We start from the raw sequence: 14,974 nt of genomic DNA, 5'->3' as shown, positions 1-14,974 counted from the left end.
TTACTCATTCAGTAATGCTTTCAGATGGAGCTGCAAGCTACGCACTGCTGTGTGAACATTATTCAGTTCTCTTGACTTCTGTTGAGTTTTGGATAAACATTGTGGTACTGACTGGTGCTGAGTTTCAAAGTACCGATAGAACTCATAGCTGCGCTTAAGCTCTTCCAAACAGGCAGAATGAGCATGAGGTAGACCTTGAGTCACATCAGATAAGATACGATGAGGCAGAAGTGCTGGAGTAAGGGCGGGCCCAGGAGGTGAATTGGCTGTAGAAAGTAATAGGGCTAACCGTCTGAAGAACTCTGAACTCTGTGCCACCCAGAGTTGGAACAAAACCTAAAGAAAAAAGAAAAAAGGACTAGATCAATAACAAATATTGGTCAGTGTTCAAAACAAACTATAAATTTGTTTATCTTAACTTCTGGTTTAAATTTTGCACTTTATCCTAAATAATAAATATAGCTGAGCTTAAACTACCTTAAGATTAGCCAAGAATATGATTTCAAATTACGTATGTGGGAACCTCTGATTCCAATACAGCAGGTAACATCAATATATAATTTACTACAGGTCTGCCCTAGATGGGAAGTGTTGATGGAATGAGATACTTTAGTAAAAGTGAATCTTCACCCATTATTTAAAAAAAATTTTCACGGAGAAAAGAAGACAGTAGGACTAGTGGATATATATATATATAAATATATATAATTTATGTATAAATATAAATTATATATTTATATATAAATATAAATATATATTATTTATATTTATATATAAATAATATATATATATTTCTCCAAAGAAATGAGTCACATGGATCAAAAGCTTGGGTTTCAAAATAAGACTATTACCTTGCCCTATAAATTAGCTAAGAAATTAACATAAAAATCAGTCCAGGGCTAGGTGCAGTGGCTCACGTCGGTAATCTCAGCACTTTAGGAGGTGAAGGCGGATGGATCACTTGAGGTCAGGAGTTTGAGTCCAGCCTGGCCAACATGGTGAAACCTCGTCTCTACTAAAAATACAAAATTTAGCCAGACATGGTGGCGTGTGCTTGTAGTCTCAGCTACTTGGGAGGCTGAGACAGGAAAATCATTTGAACTTGGGAGGCGGACGTTACAGTGAGCTGAGATGGCGCCACTGCACTCCAGCCTGGGTGACACAGCAAGACTCCATCCAAAAAAAAAAAAAATCAATTAAATACTCCAGGAATGTCTGACATGAGAAATTGCAAAACCCATTATTTTAATTAATTGATTAATTTTTGCGACAGAGTCTTGCTCTGTTGCCCAGGCTAGAGTACAATGGCACTATCATAGCTTACTGCAACCTCAAACTCCTGGGCTCAAGTGATTCTCCCACTTCAGCCTCCTGAGTAGCTGGAAACACAGGCATGTACCACCATACTCAGCTAATATTTAAGTTTTAGAGATGGGGTCTCAGTATGTTGCCAGGATAAATCCCATTCTTCTTCTTCTTTTTTTTTAAATGCAGTCTGAATATGTTCATAGGTCCATTCCTGAGATACATCCTGAATCCTGGCAGCAAAATATTTCTCCAGATATAGTCCTATTCAAGATGAGGACAACATCTCTGAAACAAATGCATGAGGAAACAATGTAGTATGAAACAAGAGGTAGCAGGCAATAAAAAGAGGATGAAACCACTTTGGGTAATTTAGATTCCAATTATTCACAACCATGAAAACAGACATTATTTAGATGGTTTTATTAAATGAATTTTAAAATTATGCCAATAATGAATTAAGATAATTTCATGTAAATCTATTTTACCATTAACTTATTTTTTTTTTAAAGTGAGCAAGGTCAAATTTCCTAGTTGCTACAGATGCGATATCTAGGGATTCTTGACCTGCAAGTTTACTTGCAAGTCTTCTTATTCAACTGTTAAATTTTATGATTACAATGATTTTTATTCTTTTGTTCGTTCATTCAGAAATGATTTCCTGAGCACCCACGATGTGCCAGGCACTGTTCTAGGTGCAGATAAACAGCAGTGAGCAAAAATGAAAAGAGTCCCCACTCCAATGGAGCTTATATTCAAGTAGAGGGGCACAGATAATAATTTACAAGTAAAAGATACTATTTCCCTTTTGCAGTAATGATTGTTGAGGAAGAAAAAGAAAGACAGTGTTTCTTGGTTGATGGGAAGAATACAGCAAAGAAGGGGAATAGTAAGTGTGTGTGTGTGTGTGTGTGTGTGTAGGTGTGTGTACACATATGAAAGAAGGGGAGAGAGACAGAAAGCGGGAAGGAGAGAGGAGAAGGGGTTGGCTGGGGAGGTCTCTAAAAGTGTCACCTGAAGGAAGTGAGCCATGAGATAATCATCAAGGAAGAGAGTTCTAGGGAGCAGGAAGTCAAATGCAAAGTACTGTTGTGGGAGCACACAGGCAGATCTATGGAACAGCAAGAAGCTCAGTACAGCTGGTGCCAGGTAAGCAATGGGGAGCCACTGAAGGGTTCTGAGCAGAAGCGTGACATAATCTGATTTATGCATTAACAGGCCCATACTGGCTGCTGAGTTGAGAGATTATAGGAAAATGAGAGTAGAAGTGGAGAAACCAGTAGGGAAGTTACTGCAATATTCCAGGTAAGCATTAATGAGACTACGGTGGTTAGTGGTGGAAGGTGAGCAGCAGATGGACTCTGGATACACTGTGAAAGTAGAACTAACACAATCTCTTGACTGCTTGGTATTGAGAGAAAAAGAGTTAACAAGGAGGATTCCAGCATGTTGGGTCAAGATAACTGCAAGAATCAAGTTGGTATAGCTTACTGTGGCTTTTAAAAAGACTAAAGGCCAGGCGCAGTGGCTCGTACCTGTAATCCCAGCACTTTGGGAGGCTCAGGTGGGAGGATTACTTGAGGCCAGTAGTTGGGAGACCAGCCTGGGAAACACAGTGAGACCCCTGCCTCTACAAAATATTTTCTTAAAAATTAGTCAGGCATGGTGGTACATAACTGTTGTCCCAGCTACTTGGGAGGCTAAGGTGGGAGGATCACTTGAGCCCAGTTCAAGCTGAGTTTAGGGTACAGTGAGCCACGATTGCACTACTGCACACCAGCTGCGTGACTGAGCAAGACCTTGTCTCTAAAGACTAATTTATCATCCAATCACTGTCACATTATCCACTTAAACCAGAACTCAGAAATATGTATTTCTTTTTTCCTGTTTGTCCTTTGGATAAGGAAAGCTCCTCTGGATAAGGAGATAACCATAGCCGACAGGTAAACAGAAAATTTTCATTTAAAGCATTTCACAATGTGTGCATTTATTTTTCTAGAGCAGGAAATAAATGACTTTATAAATTTAAAAAACTAGTTAAAAACTTAAAGAGAGGGATAAGGACTGTGTTCTAGGGACTGATTATCCCTAATCCAAAAATTTGAAATGAAATCCCAAGTGCTCCAAAATTTGCAACTTTTTGAGCACCAACATGGTAGTCAAAGGAAATGCTCACTGGAACATTTCAAATTTCAAATTTTTGGATTAGGGATGCTCAACCTCAATGTGTAATGCAAATATTCCAAAATCTGAAAAAATCCAAAATCCAAAACACTTCTAGTCTCAAGCATTTTGGATAAGAAATTTATTTATTTATTTATTTTTTATTTATTTATTTATTTTGAGACAGAGTTTCGCTCTTGTTGCCCAGGCTGGAGTGCAATGGCACGATCTCGGCTCACCACAACCTCCGCCTCCTGGGTTCAAGCGATTCTCCTGCCTCAGCCTCCCAAGTAGCTGGGATTACAGGCATGAACCACCACACCTGGCTAATTTTTTGTATTTTTAGTAGAGATGGGGTATCTTCATGTTGGTCAGGCTGGTTGCGAACTCCCAACCTCAGTTGATCCGCCCCCCTTGGCCTCCCAGAGTGCTGGGATTACAGGCGTGAGCCACTGTGCCAGGCCTGGATAAGAAATATTCAACCTGTATTTTATTTATGTCTCCTCAGGCTACAATTCGGAGGTTGCTTTTCTTTCTAAAGGTGCAATACTTGCTATCACTAAACTTTCCTGAAGGAAGATACACGAACAATAAAAAATAAATCAAAAATGTATTTTCTTTAGAGGGGGCAACACACTTTTAAAAATTTAACTTACAAAATCTATTTTTAAATTTCTTATCTGAATAATGTAGTGGTAACTACAGAAGGGGGCAATACACAGTTTTTGAACATTACAGAGGTTTTCAACAGTTTGCAAAGTCTATAGAGCTCCTCAAGATAAGGCTCCTTTCAGAGCCTGATAAATGTGGTAACTGTAACACAATTATTGAGTTTGGTTACAGGTTACTTATATGTAAAAATAAAAGAAATATAAAAATACTATTATAGTTTGATTTGTAAAACACTGTGAGTGAGCAAAAAGAATCTAACTATAATCATCATTGTTGGAAGGTAGGATGGGGATAGAGCAACAGAGAACAAGTCTCACATTTCAGAGCAGGTCATATCAGATAGAATTTTAAAAATCAGCTAACATTTATTAATTGCTTACTCTACACCAGGCACTGAACTGACAAACGTCTAATCCTTTGGAGGCAAGCAGTGCAATTATCCCATTTTAATAAACACAGAAACAATGATTTGCTCAGGACCACACAGTAGTCAAATAACGGAGCTAGAGTGAAACCTGGAAAATCTGACTCCACAGGGTCCACAACTTCTCTTTGCTGCCTATACTTAAGCTAGAGTACAATTCAGGATTTAATAAGCTTTTAAAAACAGTACATCAACAGCATAAAGAAATAAATCTCCAAGGCATCTTGATGAGTTAACAAAAAGTAATTTAAAAGGAAATGAAATACTATAATTCTTTCTCCAAGTCCTTCTTAAAGAATAACAGCTATTACCATTTGCGGGTACCCATTATATGTCAAGCCCTGTTCTAGGTATTTAATATGTCTTCTCATTTAATCTAACACCTTATAAGGCAGGGATGGTAACTCCTTTTCACAGGTGACATAAGTTCAAAGAATAACTTATTCGAAAGCAAATGGCTAGTCAGTCAGGGCTAAAATATAAACCCAGGTCTGCTCAATTTTCCACATTAAGAATCTCTTAAATTGCACTTTGAAAAAAATCTTTATTTTCCTTAAAGAATAAAGCAAGGTTAGGACATAAAATTTGAAAGAGTGTGAAAGTACCTATAGTCCTACCACCCCAAAGAGTAGCTATATATATCTTGGTATTTTCTCTTTTTTTTTTTAAAAAAGGTTGTGGCCATATTGCATATACACTTATGTATCCTGATTGTTTCACTGGCAACAGATGTTTCTCCAAGTTTTTACAGAATTTTCACGAGCAAGCTGTAGCTGCTACACAATGGTTCACCCTGTGGCTCTGGCATGACTCACACAGCCATTCCTCTATTTTTGAACTTTCAGGCAGTGTTCCATTGTGCACTATTATAAACACAAAGTGAATAAGCAGCTTGATATATAAAGTTTGACTATGTTTAAAATAACTTCCTGCAGTTTGTAGAAGGGGACTTACAAATTCAAAGGATAAATCATTTAAAAGGCTCTTTACATGTCAAGCTGCATTCTGAAACAAATAACTTTAGATAACTGAGGAAAGTACTGCAGCAGCCTAAGTATGAAATCATGGTGGCTGGGACTAGCATGGTGGCTGGGACTAGGATGTTGCGGGGGCGGGGGTGGATATAGAAAAAAGTGGATGGGTTTAAAATACATTTTCAAGGTAGAAGTGACATAAGAATCTGCTAACAGACTGGATGTGAGTGGGCAAAAAGAGGGACAAGAAAGATGGTGTCCAGGTTTTTTGTGGTGCCATTTAATTGAGATGGGTTAGAAGGGGAGTAGGAATAAGTCAAAGCAAATTTTACGTAATAGGAAAGAAAGAAAACAAACAAGATAATTAGAACATTTATGTTGATTTAGAAAATGTAAAAGATATGGAAGTCAATACAGTCTCAAAACAAAATGGATCTTGACAAATGCTAACAACAATACTTGCACTAATTTTCATGGTATCAAGGGAAGTTTTAAAAACTAAAAACAGGCCAGGCGCGGTGGCTCACGCTTGTAATCCCAGCACTTTGGGAGGCCGAGGCGGGTGGATCACGAGGTCAGGAGATCGAGACCACAGTGAAACCCCGTCTCTACTAAAAAAATACAAGAAGTTAGCCAGGTGTGGTGGCGGGCGCCTGTAGTCCCAGCTACTCGGAGAGGCTGAGGCAGGAGAATGGCGTGAACCCGGGAGGTGGAGCTTGCAGTGAGCCGAGATTACGCCACTGCACTCCAGCCTGGGCAACAGAGCGAGACTCCGTCTCAAAAAATAAATAAATAAATAAAAATAAAATAAAATAAAAACTAAAAGAAACATCTAAGGAGAGCTTACTAAATACTTAACAGGAACTTAAGACATTTGGATCAATGTCTTAAAAATACTACTGGAGACTGGGTGTGGTGGCTCATGCCTGTTATCCCAACACTTTGGGAGGCTGATGTGGGCAAACAGTTTGAGCTCAGGAGTTTGAGACCAGCCTGGGCAACATGGTGAAACCCTGTCTCTACAAAAAATACAAAAATTAGCCAGGTGTGGAGGCATGTAACTGTAGTCCCAGTTACTCGGGAGGCTGAGGTAGGAGGATCACCTGAGCCTGGGGAGGTTGAGGCTGCAGTGAGCTGTGATTGAGCCACACTGTACTCCAGCCTGGGTGACAGAGTGAGACCCTGTCTCAAAAAAAAAAAAAAAAAAAAATTAAAAGAGAAAGAAAAACAAAAAAAATGTGTTTCCAATGTTGGCTGCTACACTAATGTCATGAACATACTTTGGGTATATCTTTGGTTACTTTCTGAGATAAATCTGTAAGGGCAAATTAAAATTGCTAGAATAAAGCAATTTTGCTTCATACACCTGTATGAAGATTGGTATTCACTACTAAAGTGAACCAGTTTATACTTTCACCATTGGTGTGTGAGGTCTCCCTGAATCTTCAGTGATAATGAAATTACCAACTTTCAATATCCTTGGCAAAATGGTCAGCTTATTATTTTTATTTGTGTTCTTTCATTACTAAAATGAAAAATTTTATCATATTTATTGGCCATTTGTATTTCTTCTTTTCTTGTTTTTTCTTTTTAGGCTAGTCAAATGAAGCAGCGGGAGTGAAGAAGGTACAAAGAAATCTATAACCGGTTGTGATCAATTCGTTGTAAAATACAACCTCACTGGGACTAGCCTGTGTTTCTTTTTTTGTGAACTGTCAGTTCATGCACCCAACTTATCTTCTATAGGTCTTAGACACTTTAGAGTGCTCTGCATAAAAAAAAAAATTAAAACTCTTTGTTATAAATCATTGTAATTTTTCTTGAGCTTGTTTGCATTATTTGAAGTCAAAAGTTTCCTTTTTTTTTTTTTTTTTTTGAGATGGAGCTTTGCTGTTGTCACCCAGGCTGGAGTGCAATGGCATGGTCTCAGCTCACTGCGAACTCTGCCTCCCGGGTTCTTCTGCCTCAGCCTCCCATAGGCATGTGACACTGCACCCAGCTAATTTTTGTATTTTTAGTAGAGATGGGGTTTCACCATGTTGGTCAGGCTGGTCTTGAACTCCTGACCTCAGGTGACAGGTGATCCACCCACCTTGGCCTCCCAAAGTGCTGGGATTACAGGCGTGAGCCACCAGGCCAGCCCAAAAGTTTAATTTCTATGTAGCTAAATGTATCTTTTCATGTGGCTTTTGATGTATGAAAAAAAGTCTTAAGAATTTTGGAGATAACACATTATCCATGTTTGTTGAAACAAATGGCTAGTTATAAAACCACTCACATTGGCCTCCAATTAAAGTAAATTCACTTATCTCCAAACTCTAAGGCATTTCTTTAAGCATTTTAAGTATTTGGACGTCAAAATCTAAGGATCTCCTCTTCCAATCTTTATTATGCTCTCGGCTCTTAAAGACAGTTACAAACATCACCTGTGCATTTATGATGATGGTATGCAGCAAACAATGAGTGGAACAAATGCACCATTTACATTCAGAAAGCATAGACACAATCCAAGTACATCTATTTTTTCTTCAGCCCTTCCCTTCCACAAATGGATTACCTTCAATGCAGGCAGGCTGAAGCCATCTGTAAAGTTATGTGCTTCCTCTTCTGAAATCTGCTCTTCACTAAGTCCAAGGCCCAGCTCTTTAAAAGGCACCACACAGATGTAGTTGGTTACATTGTCACTCTCAGAGTTCAGGGGGTAGGTTAAATTAGGTTAAAGCAATCAACAAAGCCTTTTCATGAAAGCATAAAAGATACAGTGAAATTGTCCTATATCACATTTACTAATCTTTATTCTGAACTTCTGGATGAGGAGATTTATAGCAGCTTTTAAACAAAAATTAATTTTAAATATCTAATATATTAACATAATACCTCAGATATCTTGGATACTTGTGGATACAATTTTTAATGTCTAAAAAATTAACAGTTCAAGTCTTCAAAAGGGTTAAAGTGATACGTTATTTATTTATTTTTTTGAGACAAGAGTCTTGCTTTGTCTCCCAGGCTCGAGTGCAGTGGCACCAACCCGGCTCACTGCAACCTTGGCCTTTCAGGTTCAAGCAATTCTCATGTCTCAGCCTCTCGAGTAGCTGGGATTACAGGCATGCACCACCACACCCAGCTGATTTTTGTATTTTTTTCTAAAGATGATATTTTGCCATGTTGTCCAGGCTGGTCTCGAACTCCTGGCCTCAAGTGATCTGCCTGCTTCAGCCTCCCAAAGTGCTGGGATTACAGGTGTAAGTAAGTCACTGCGCTCGGCTCCGTTATTTTTGACACCTACCATTTGTAGCTGTATTGCGCACTTTACTGTGTCGTGGTTCAGGGCCCTCACTATGCTATAGTAAATATTCTTTTCCTTTCAATCTGCGTACTGCAGGACATTATTAGTTGAACGTTATCTGAAATACACAGACTGATATAAGTGACACCAGGCCTGTTCTATCTAGCTTGTTTGACATAGACTACTGTTAGGTTTCCTCTGCCCTCATCCTTACAGACACATCAAAATCAACAATGATTTTTCCCTTTAACTGTTTTTCTAAATAATTATTGATCGTGAACCATCTTTGCATTTCTAGCATATTCCTATTTGGTCATATTATAATAATCTTTTGATACAATCCAATATTAAATTTATAAATATTCCATTTAAACATTTTGTTTCTCCATTTATGAGACGGGTCTATATTCTTTGTAATACAACTGGCTTTTATTCTTTGTAATACAACACGTTTTGGTATTGAGATTATCGTATTTTCATAAATAAAATGATATAGGGAAACTTTCTAACCTTTTCTATAGTCTGAAATTTTTTTAACTACAAAACCATCTGGATCTGGTAGTTAAAAAATTTTAAATTTACTTTGTTTTTGAATAGGTAATATATTCACAGGATTCAAAATTCATGAGGTATTAAGGGATACAGCAAAAACTACTTTCCACCTCTATTCCTTAGCCATGTAGTTCCACTATCCAAATGCAAAGGCAATTCCTTTTACCAGTACCTTCCAAGATTTTTTATGCATACATACATAAGAGCAAATTCAAATATAAATGTGTATCTGGAGATATGTAGGTATATATGCATGCATGTACACAAATACATACATACATATTTATCCCTGTATAAACACACAGTCCCTTTTATGCACAAATTGAAGGATACAATAAATACCAATCCATGCACTTTGTGATTTTTTTTCACTTAATATAACTTGGAGATCACATTAGAGCACTAAGAACTCTATCATTGTTTTTTAAAAATAGTTTCATATTTTCCATTGTCTACATATAAACCAGGTGTTTTCTTTTTAAAATTGAGTATTCTTTATCCTATGTCCAATCTCTTCAAGTTTTAAAATTCTTCCTAGGTCAATTTTGCAGATTTTTATTTTGATAAGAAATGAGGCTGGGCTCAGTGGCTCATGCCTATAATAATCTCAGCAATGTGGGATCCCCTGAGCCCAGGTGTTCGAGACCAACCTGGGCAAAATGGTGAAACCCTGTCTCTACAAAATGCAAAAAAATTAGCCAGGTGTGGTAGTGTGTGCCTTGGTTCCAGCGACTTGGGAGGCTAAGGCAGGAGGATTGCATGAGAATGGGGCTACAGTGAGCCATGATCATGCCACCACACTCCAATCTGGGTGACAGAGTGAGACACTGTCTCAAAAGAAACAAAAAGAATCATTTTCCCCTACATGTTCAAAGTTGCTGCTGTGCAGCTGCATATACTATCCCCTTACAGTTATTTTATGTCTTCTGTATCAATGGTTATCACTGTGTTCTCATTACTAATCTTGTATATTTCTGCTCTTTACTTTGATCAGGCAAATAAGGGTTTACATATCTTACTGGTCTTCTCAAAATGATTGGTGGATTCTTTTTTAGTTCAATTTATTAAGGTTTTTTATATGGAGAATATGATCTGGCCCCTGGCTACCTCTGAATTTCATTTCATACTCTAACCTCCAACTTACTGTGCTCAACTCATGATGGTCTTCTTTCCATACTCCAATCATGCTAAATTCATTCCTGCCACAAGATCTTTCTACTCACTGGTCTATCTAACTGGCATACTCTTCCCCCAGATCTTTCTCAGCATGCAAACCTCAGTTTAAATGCCAGCTCCTCAGAGAGGCCTTCTCTTACCATCTAATAAAAAGCAGCACCCCACCAATCATTCTCTATCCTATTCCCGTTTTTTTTTTCTTCATAGTAACTATTTTATCTGAAGAATCCCATCTGTCCATTTATTATTTTATTTTTGTTTATTTGAGACAGGCTCTCACTCTGTTGCCCAGGCTGGAATGCAGTGGCTGAAACACAGCTCACTGCAGCCTTGACCTTTTGGGCTCAAGGAATCCTGCTGTCTCAGCCTCCTAAGTAGCTGGGACTGCGGGTGTGTGCCACCACGCAGCTAATTTAAAATAATTTTTTTTTTAAGAGACAAGGTCTCATTATATTGCCCAGGCTGGTCTCAAACTCCTGGGCTCAAGCAATCCTCCTACCTCAGCCTCTGAAAGTGCTGGGGTTACTGGCATGAGCCACTGCACCAAGCCCATATTTTATTGATTATTTCATCTATTAGAAGGTAAGCTCCACGAGAATAAGGATCTTGTCTATCTTGTTCACTGCTAGGTCCCCAGTTTCTAGAAAAATGACTGGCACAAAGAACTCATATAATCTGTAGTCTTTGATAGGCTAACCCTCTCACTCCCTACCCTACACTGAACTACAAGCTCCATAAGGCAGGGATCATGTATATTATGTTTACTGCTGTACGTCTAGTGGTTAGCATATTGCCTGGCAGTCTGTCCTCAATAAATATTCACTGAATGACCAACAGTTCACATGCCACACTGTCATATCTCTATTTCTTTCCATATGTTTTTGCTTCCTTCTATCTGGAATGCAGACTCTTATCCTCATGACCAACTTCTATTCATTCTCTGAAGCTCAACTTAGATGTCACCTCCCTGAAAGCATTCTCTGACCCCATAAACCGAGTATGTTGCCCTGCTATGTTGGAAGGCACCCATGGTGCTTATATCATATTATGAATACTGATTTCTCTATTGATCACATTCAAAAGTCTTTAGAAGTAGGTAGTACATATTTTTACTCAGTTTTCCTAGCACCTGGAAGAATGGTTGACCTATAGCAGACTGGCATTTAGGCAATGGGGAATAAAATGGAAAAGTTCTTAATAAAAATTAAAATGCTTTCTCTCCATTTCATATACATGGAAAATTTCCATATATATATATAGAGAGAGAGAGAAAGAGAAAAATGGTTTCAAGTCATAAGTCCTATAGTCAAGACACAACTTCATCCGTTAATAGTTGTATGATACTGCACAAGTCACTTAACCTCGATTTTAGTTTTCTCATAAAATGGAGACAAGAAAATCTAGCTATAAAGGTTTGTATAAGGATATGTTAGAATATAAAGCACCCTGTAATCTTTAAGTATTATATTTATCAGTGCTACAATATCCAGCATTCTGAAGTGGCAAAGCTGTCTTTTTGCTTTCTATTTAGTCAGGATTTAACTTATCTATATGTCTTTACTAAAATAAAGCTCTTATATGCCTTTATTTTCTGGCTAATAGAACTAATTTCCTATTTTAATAAATTTAAGTGACAGACTTATTGTCATGCCGTCTTTGGGTGCTCACTGTATGCTAGATGATGTCTGATCACTTTACATGCATTAACTCATTTGATCCTAACAAAAATCCAATAAGGAAGATGATGTTATTATTGCCATTTTAAACATGACTAAAGCAAGGTATAGAGAGGTTAAGAAACTTGCTTAAAGTCATTTAGGAAGTAACTGATACAGCCAGTGTTTGAACTTAGCCATTCTGCTCCTAGAACCTGTTTTTTTGAAAAGGGAAGGATTTCCAGTTGCCAGTTTATTAACATGCCATGATGCAAATCTGCCATGTTGAGAAATTTGTTTAAAACGTCAGACCTAGCAAAGCCAGGCTCTTTTGACTTCATTCTTTGGATGAGTAAAGGAAGAGACTTCAAGTTTTTTCCTTGTTTAAAAAGCAGCCACACAAGAACAGAACTTTCTTCCTGTCTGTTATTGTCATTCCCCCAGGAATGCATTTCCAGTTTTAACATAGAAGTGATGATGGAAATTAGCTTCAAAATAGGCAATCTCACTTTACAGTAAACTTTCACAGGATACAACTATAATATCTATATTCAGGACTCTAGAAACATTGCTTAGTTTCATATATAAACAGAAAAGGATATTTTTTCAGCATATATAGGGTAGCTAGCCTTGCTGCTTGGAAGTTGGCTCTTAGAGTTCGGTAGACAGCTTTCCGAAGACCGATGAGATGCTGACTTGGATGCTGTCCAGCTTTATTAAATGGGCAAGCAGCACTGACCCTGTCAAGCAAACTTGAAAAGTAAAATGTGATACAACTGTACAGGTGTCCTAAAGTTTTTGTTTCCTAAATCCACAATTCTATTAAATGTAGAAAACAAATTCCTCTTTCATGATCTTCACTAGAAAATGATTATACATATGTCAACTCAGGTCTCATAAAATAGTCATTTCTGTGACTATATATATATATATATATACGTATATATAGACAACCACTAAAAAAAGACAAATAAAAAATTAACATCTCAAAGAGCAAAGGCTTCCTCTGATGTAGGGAAACAATGGATTCTGGCTGAGATATAACAGAAATGTAGAAATATTTATTAAGAAGTCACATCTTTTTTACATAGACACTATGCTTGCTAACATACATTAAAGAAGAGCTACTTTATATTCAGTTTTCAAAACCTATATCCACAGGAAGTATGAAGACCTTAATTATAAACACTTTTAAATTCTTAATATACATTTACATATGTTCATTACATATGTTCACTGATCATATTTTGGTCACTTGTACAGAAAAAATACTGTATAGAAATACATTCTGTACATTCATAAAAGTAGGGTAAAATTACTTACCCACCTGCTGCCACTGGCACTTACCTACTCAAAATGAAGTAGGGGACGTGGAAAGATAACAGGACCAGTGGCCAACAGGGGAATGCAAGTAGAAAGGCAAAGTAAGGGTTACTGCATAGTAGCATAGCTACTCTCAAAGCTGTTCAAGAGGAAGCACATTTCATGGCACTTCCCATAAGATTAATGGGGAGTATCTAATTTGTAACAATGACATACAATGTATTACATTTTATAACTTATAGTATGCATGAGTAAATACCTGGTTATCAGATAAATTTTTTCTTCTAACCAGTAATCTTTCCCAACAGTAAAACAAAATATTGGCATTTGTAAATTGCTTATACTATAACCACAAAGCTATAAAACAACATACCTAACTCAAAACTTTAAAATGTTAAGCCATACTAAAATGTATTCAGGTATTAAAAATCTATAAAAAGCAAATTTTAAAAAATCTATAAAAAGCAGAGGATGATGACTGACAGGCTTATGTTAAGACAAGGGAATGAAGGCAAAAAAGGTTTCAATTATTTGTGAGAGAGGACAATTTCAGGCAGAAACAAAACAGCATTCATGATTTCAATATGTGGCACTACTGCTTGTGCTCCATTTTACTATATCAGTTTTAAAAACTAATTTTGAAAATGTCTAAAAAATTATGATTCAAGACTTATTACTCATTTTTCAAGCCATTATCCAGTTAGACAGAGACAAAGGAAGCACAATTTCTTCCAATACTTCTTCTCCCCGTCTGTCATTTGAATGGGTAAAAGTCATAATCTAGAGGTAAATCATGTCTAACTGGCCCACTCTACCTCTTCATGCAAATTCCGTGGGAACAGATAAAGTTGGAAAATGACACAAGGCACAGAATCCTCTATACATGCCTAACCATTAATTGAACACAAAGCCACTTTGTTTAACCAGTAAGTCCTCTCAATAAAATAAAAAGGAACTATTACTTTTTTTTTTTTTTTTTTAAAGGGAGTCTCGCTCTGTCGTCCAGGCTGGAGTGCAGTGGCACGATCTCGGCTCACTGCAAGCTCCACCTCCTGGGTTCACGCCATTCTCCTGCCTCAGCCTCCCAAGTGGCTGGGACTACAGGTGCCCGCCACCACGCCCAGCTAATTTCTTTTTGTATTTTTAGTACAGACGAGGTTTCACCGTGTTAGCCAGGATAGCTACAATCTCCTAACCTCGTGACCTGCCCGCCTCGGCCTCCCAAAGTGCTGGGATTACAGGCATGAGCCACCGCGCCCGGCCGGAACTATTACTTATTTGAAGCATGATTTTTTTAAACTTTTAAAATTTGACACTTAAACAACTTAAAAACGTGCTATCCTTTAAGTCAATAAGAAGTAGATTTCAACTAATGGAAGGACAAAAATCAACAGATGCTAAGAACTTTTATACTTTTTTTTTTTTTGAGACCAAGTCTGTT

General features: G+C 37.5%; 1 protein-coding gene across 21 annotated transcripts in view; it reads right to left on the bottom strand.

Annotated features, from left to right (window-relative positions):
- Window positions 1–14,974, bottom strand: part of VEZT (vezatin, adherens junctions transmembrane protein) — an 83,132-nt gene that overhangs the window by 19,023 nt on the left and 49,135 nt on the right. For 11 of the 21 annotated variants that reach the window (XM_055238385.2, XM_055238398.2, XM_055238386.2 and 8 more), the window contains 3 exons: window positions 12,813–12,950; window positions 8,096–8,243; window positions 5–336 (listed from right to left, as the gene is read on the bottom strand). In XM_055238385.2, coding sequence (XP_055094360.1) covers window positions 5–336; window positions 8,096–8,243; window positions 12,813–12,950 — 618 coding nt within the window. Of the gene's footprint in view, window positions 1–4; window positions 337–8,095; window positions 8,244–12,812; window positions 12,963–14,974 lie in introns of all 21 variants that reach the window. The other 10 variants (XM_055238383.2, XM_055238397.2, XM_063614247.1 and 7 more) reach the window with 3 other exon arrangements.

Source organism: Symphalangus syndactylus, chromosome 13, assembly GCF_028878055.3.
Source record: "Symphalangus syndactylus isolate Jambi chromosome 13, NHGRI_mSymSyn1-v2.1_pri, whole genome shotgun sequence".
Classification (NCBI taxonomy): Eukaryota; Metazoa; Chordata; class Mammalia; order Primates; family Hylobatidae; genus Symphalangus; species Symphalangus syndactylus.
Note: the sequence above shows the minus strand (reverse complement) of the source record. Positions and strands in the feature narration are given on the sequence as shown.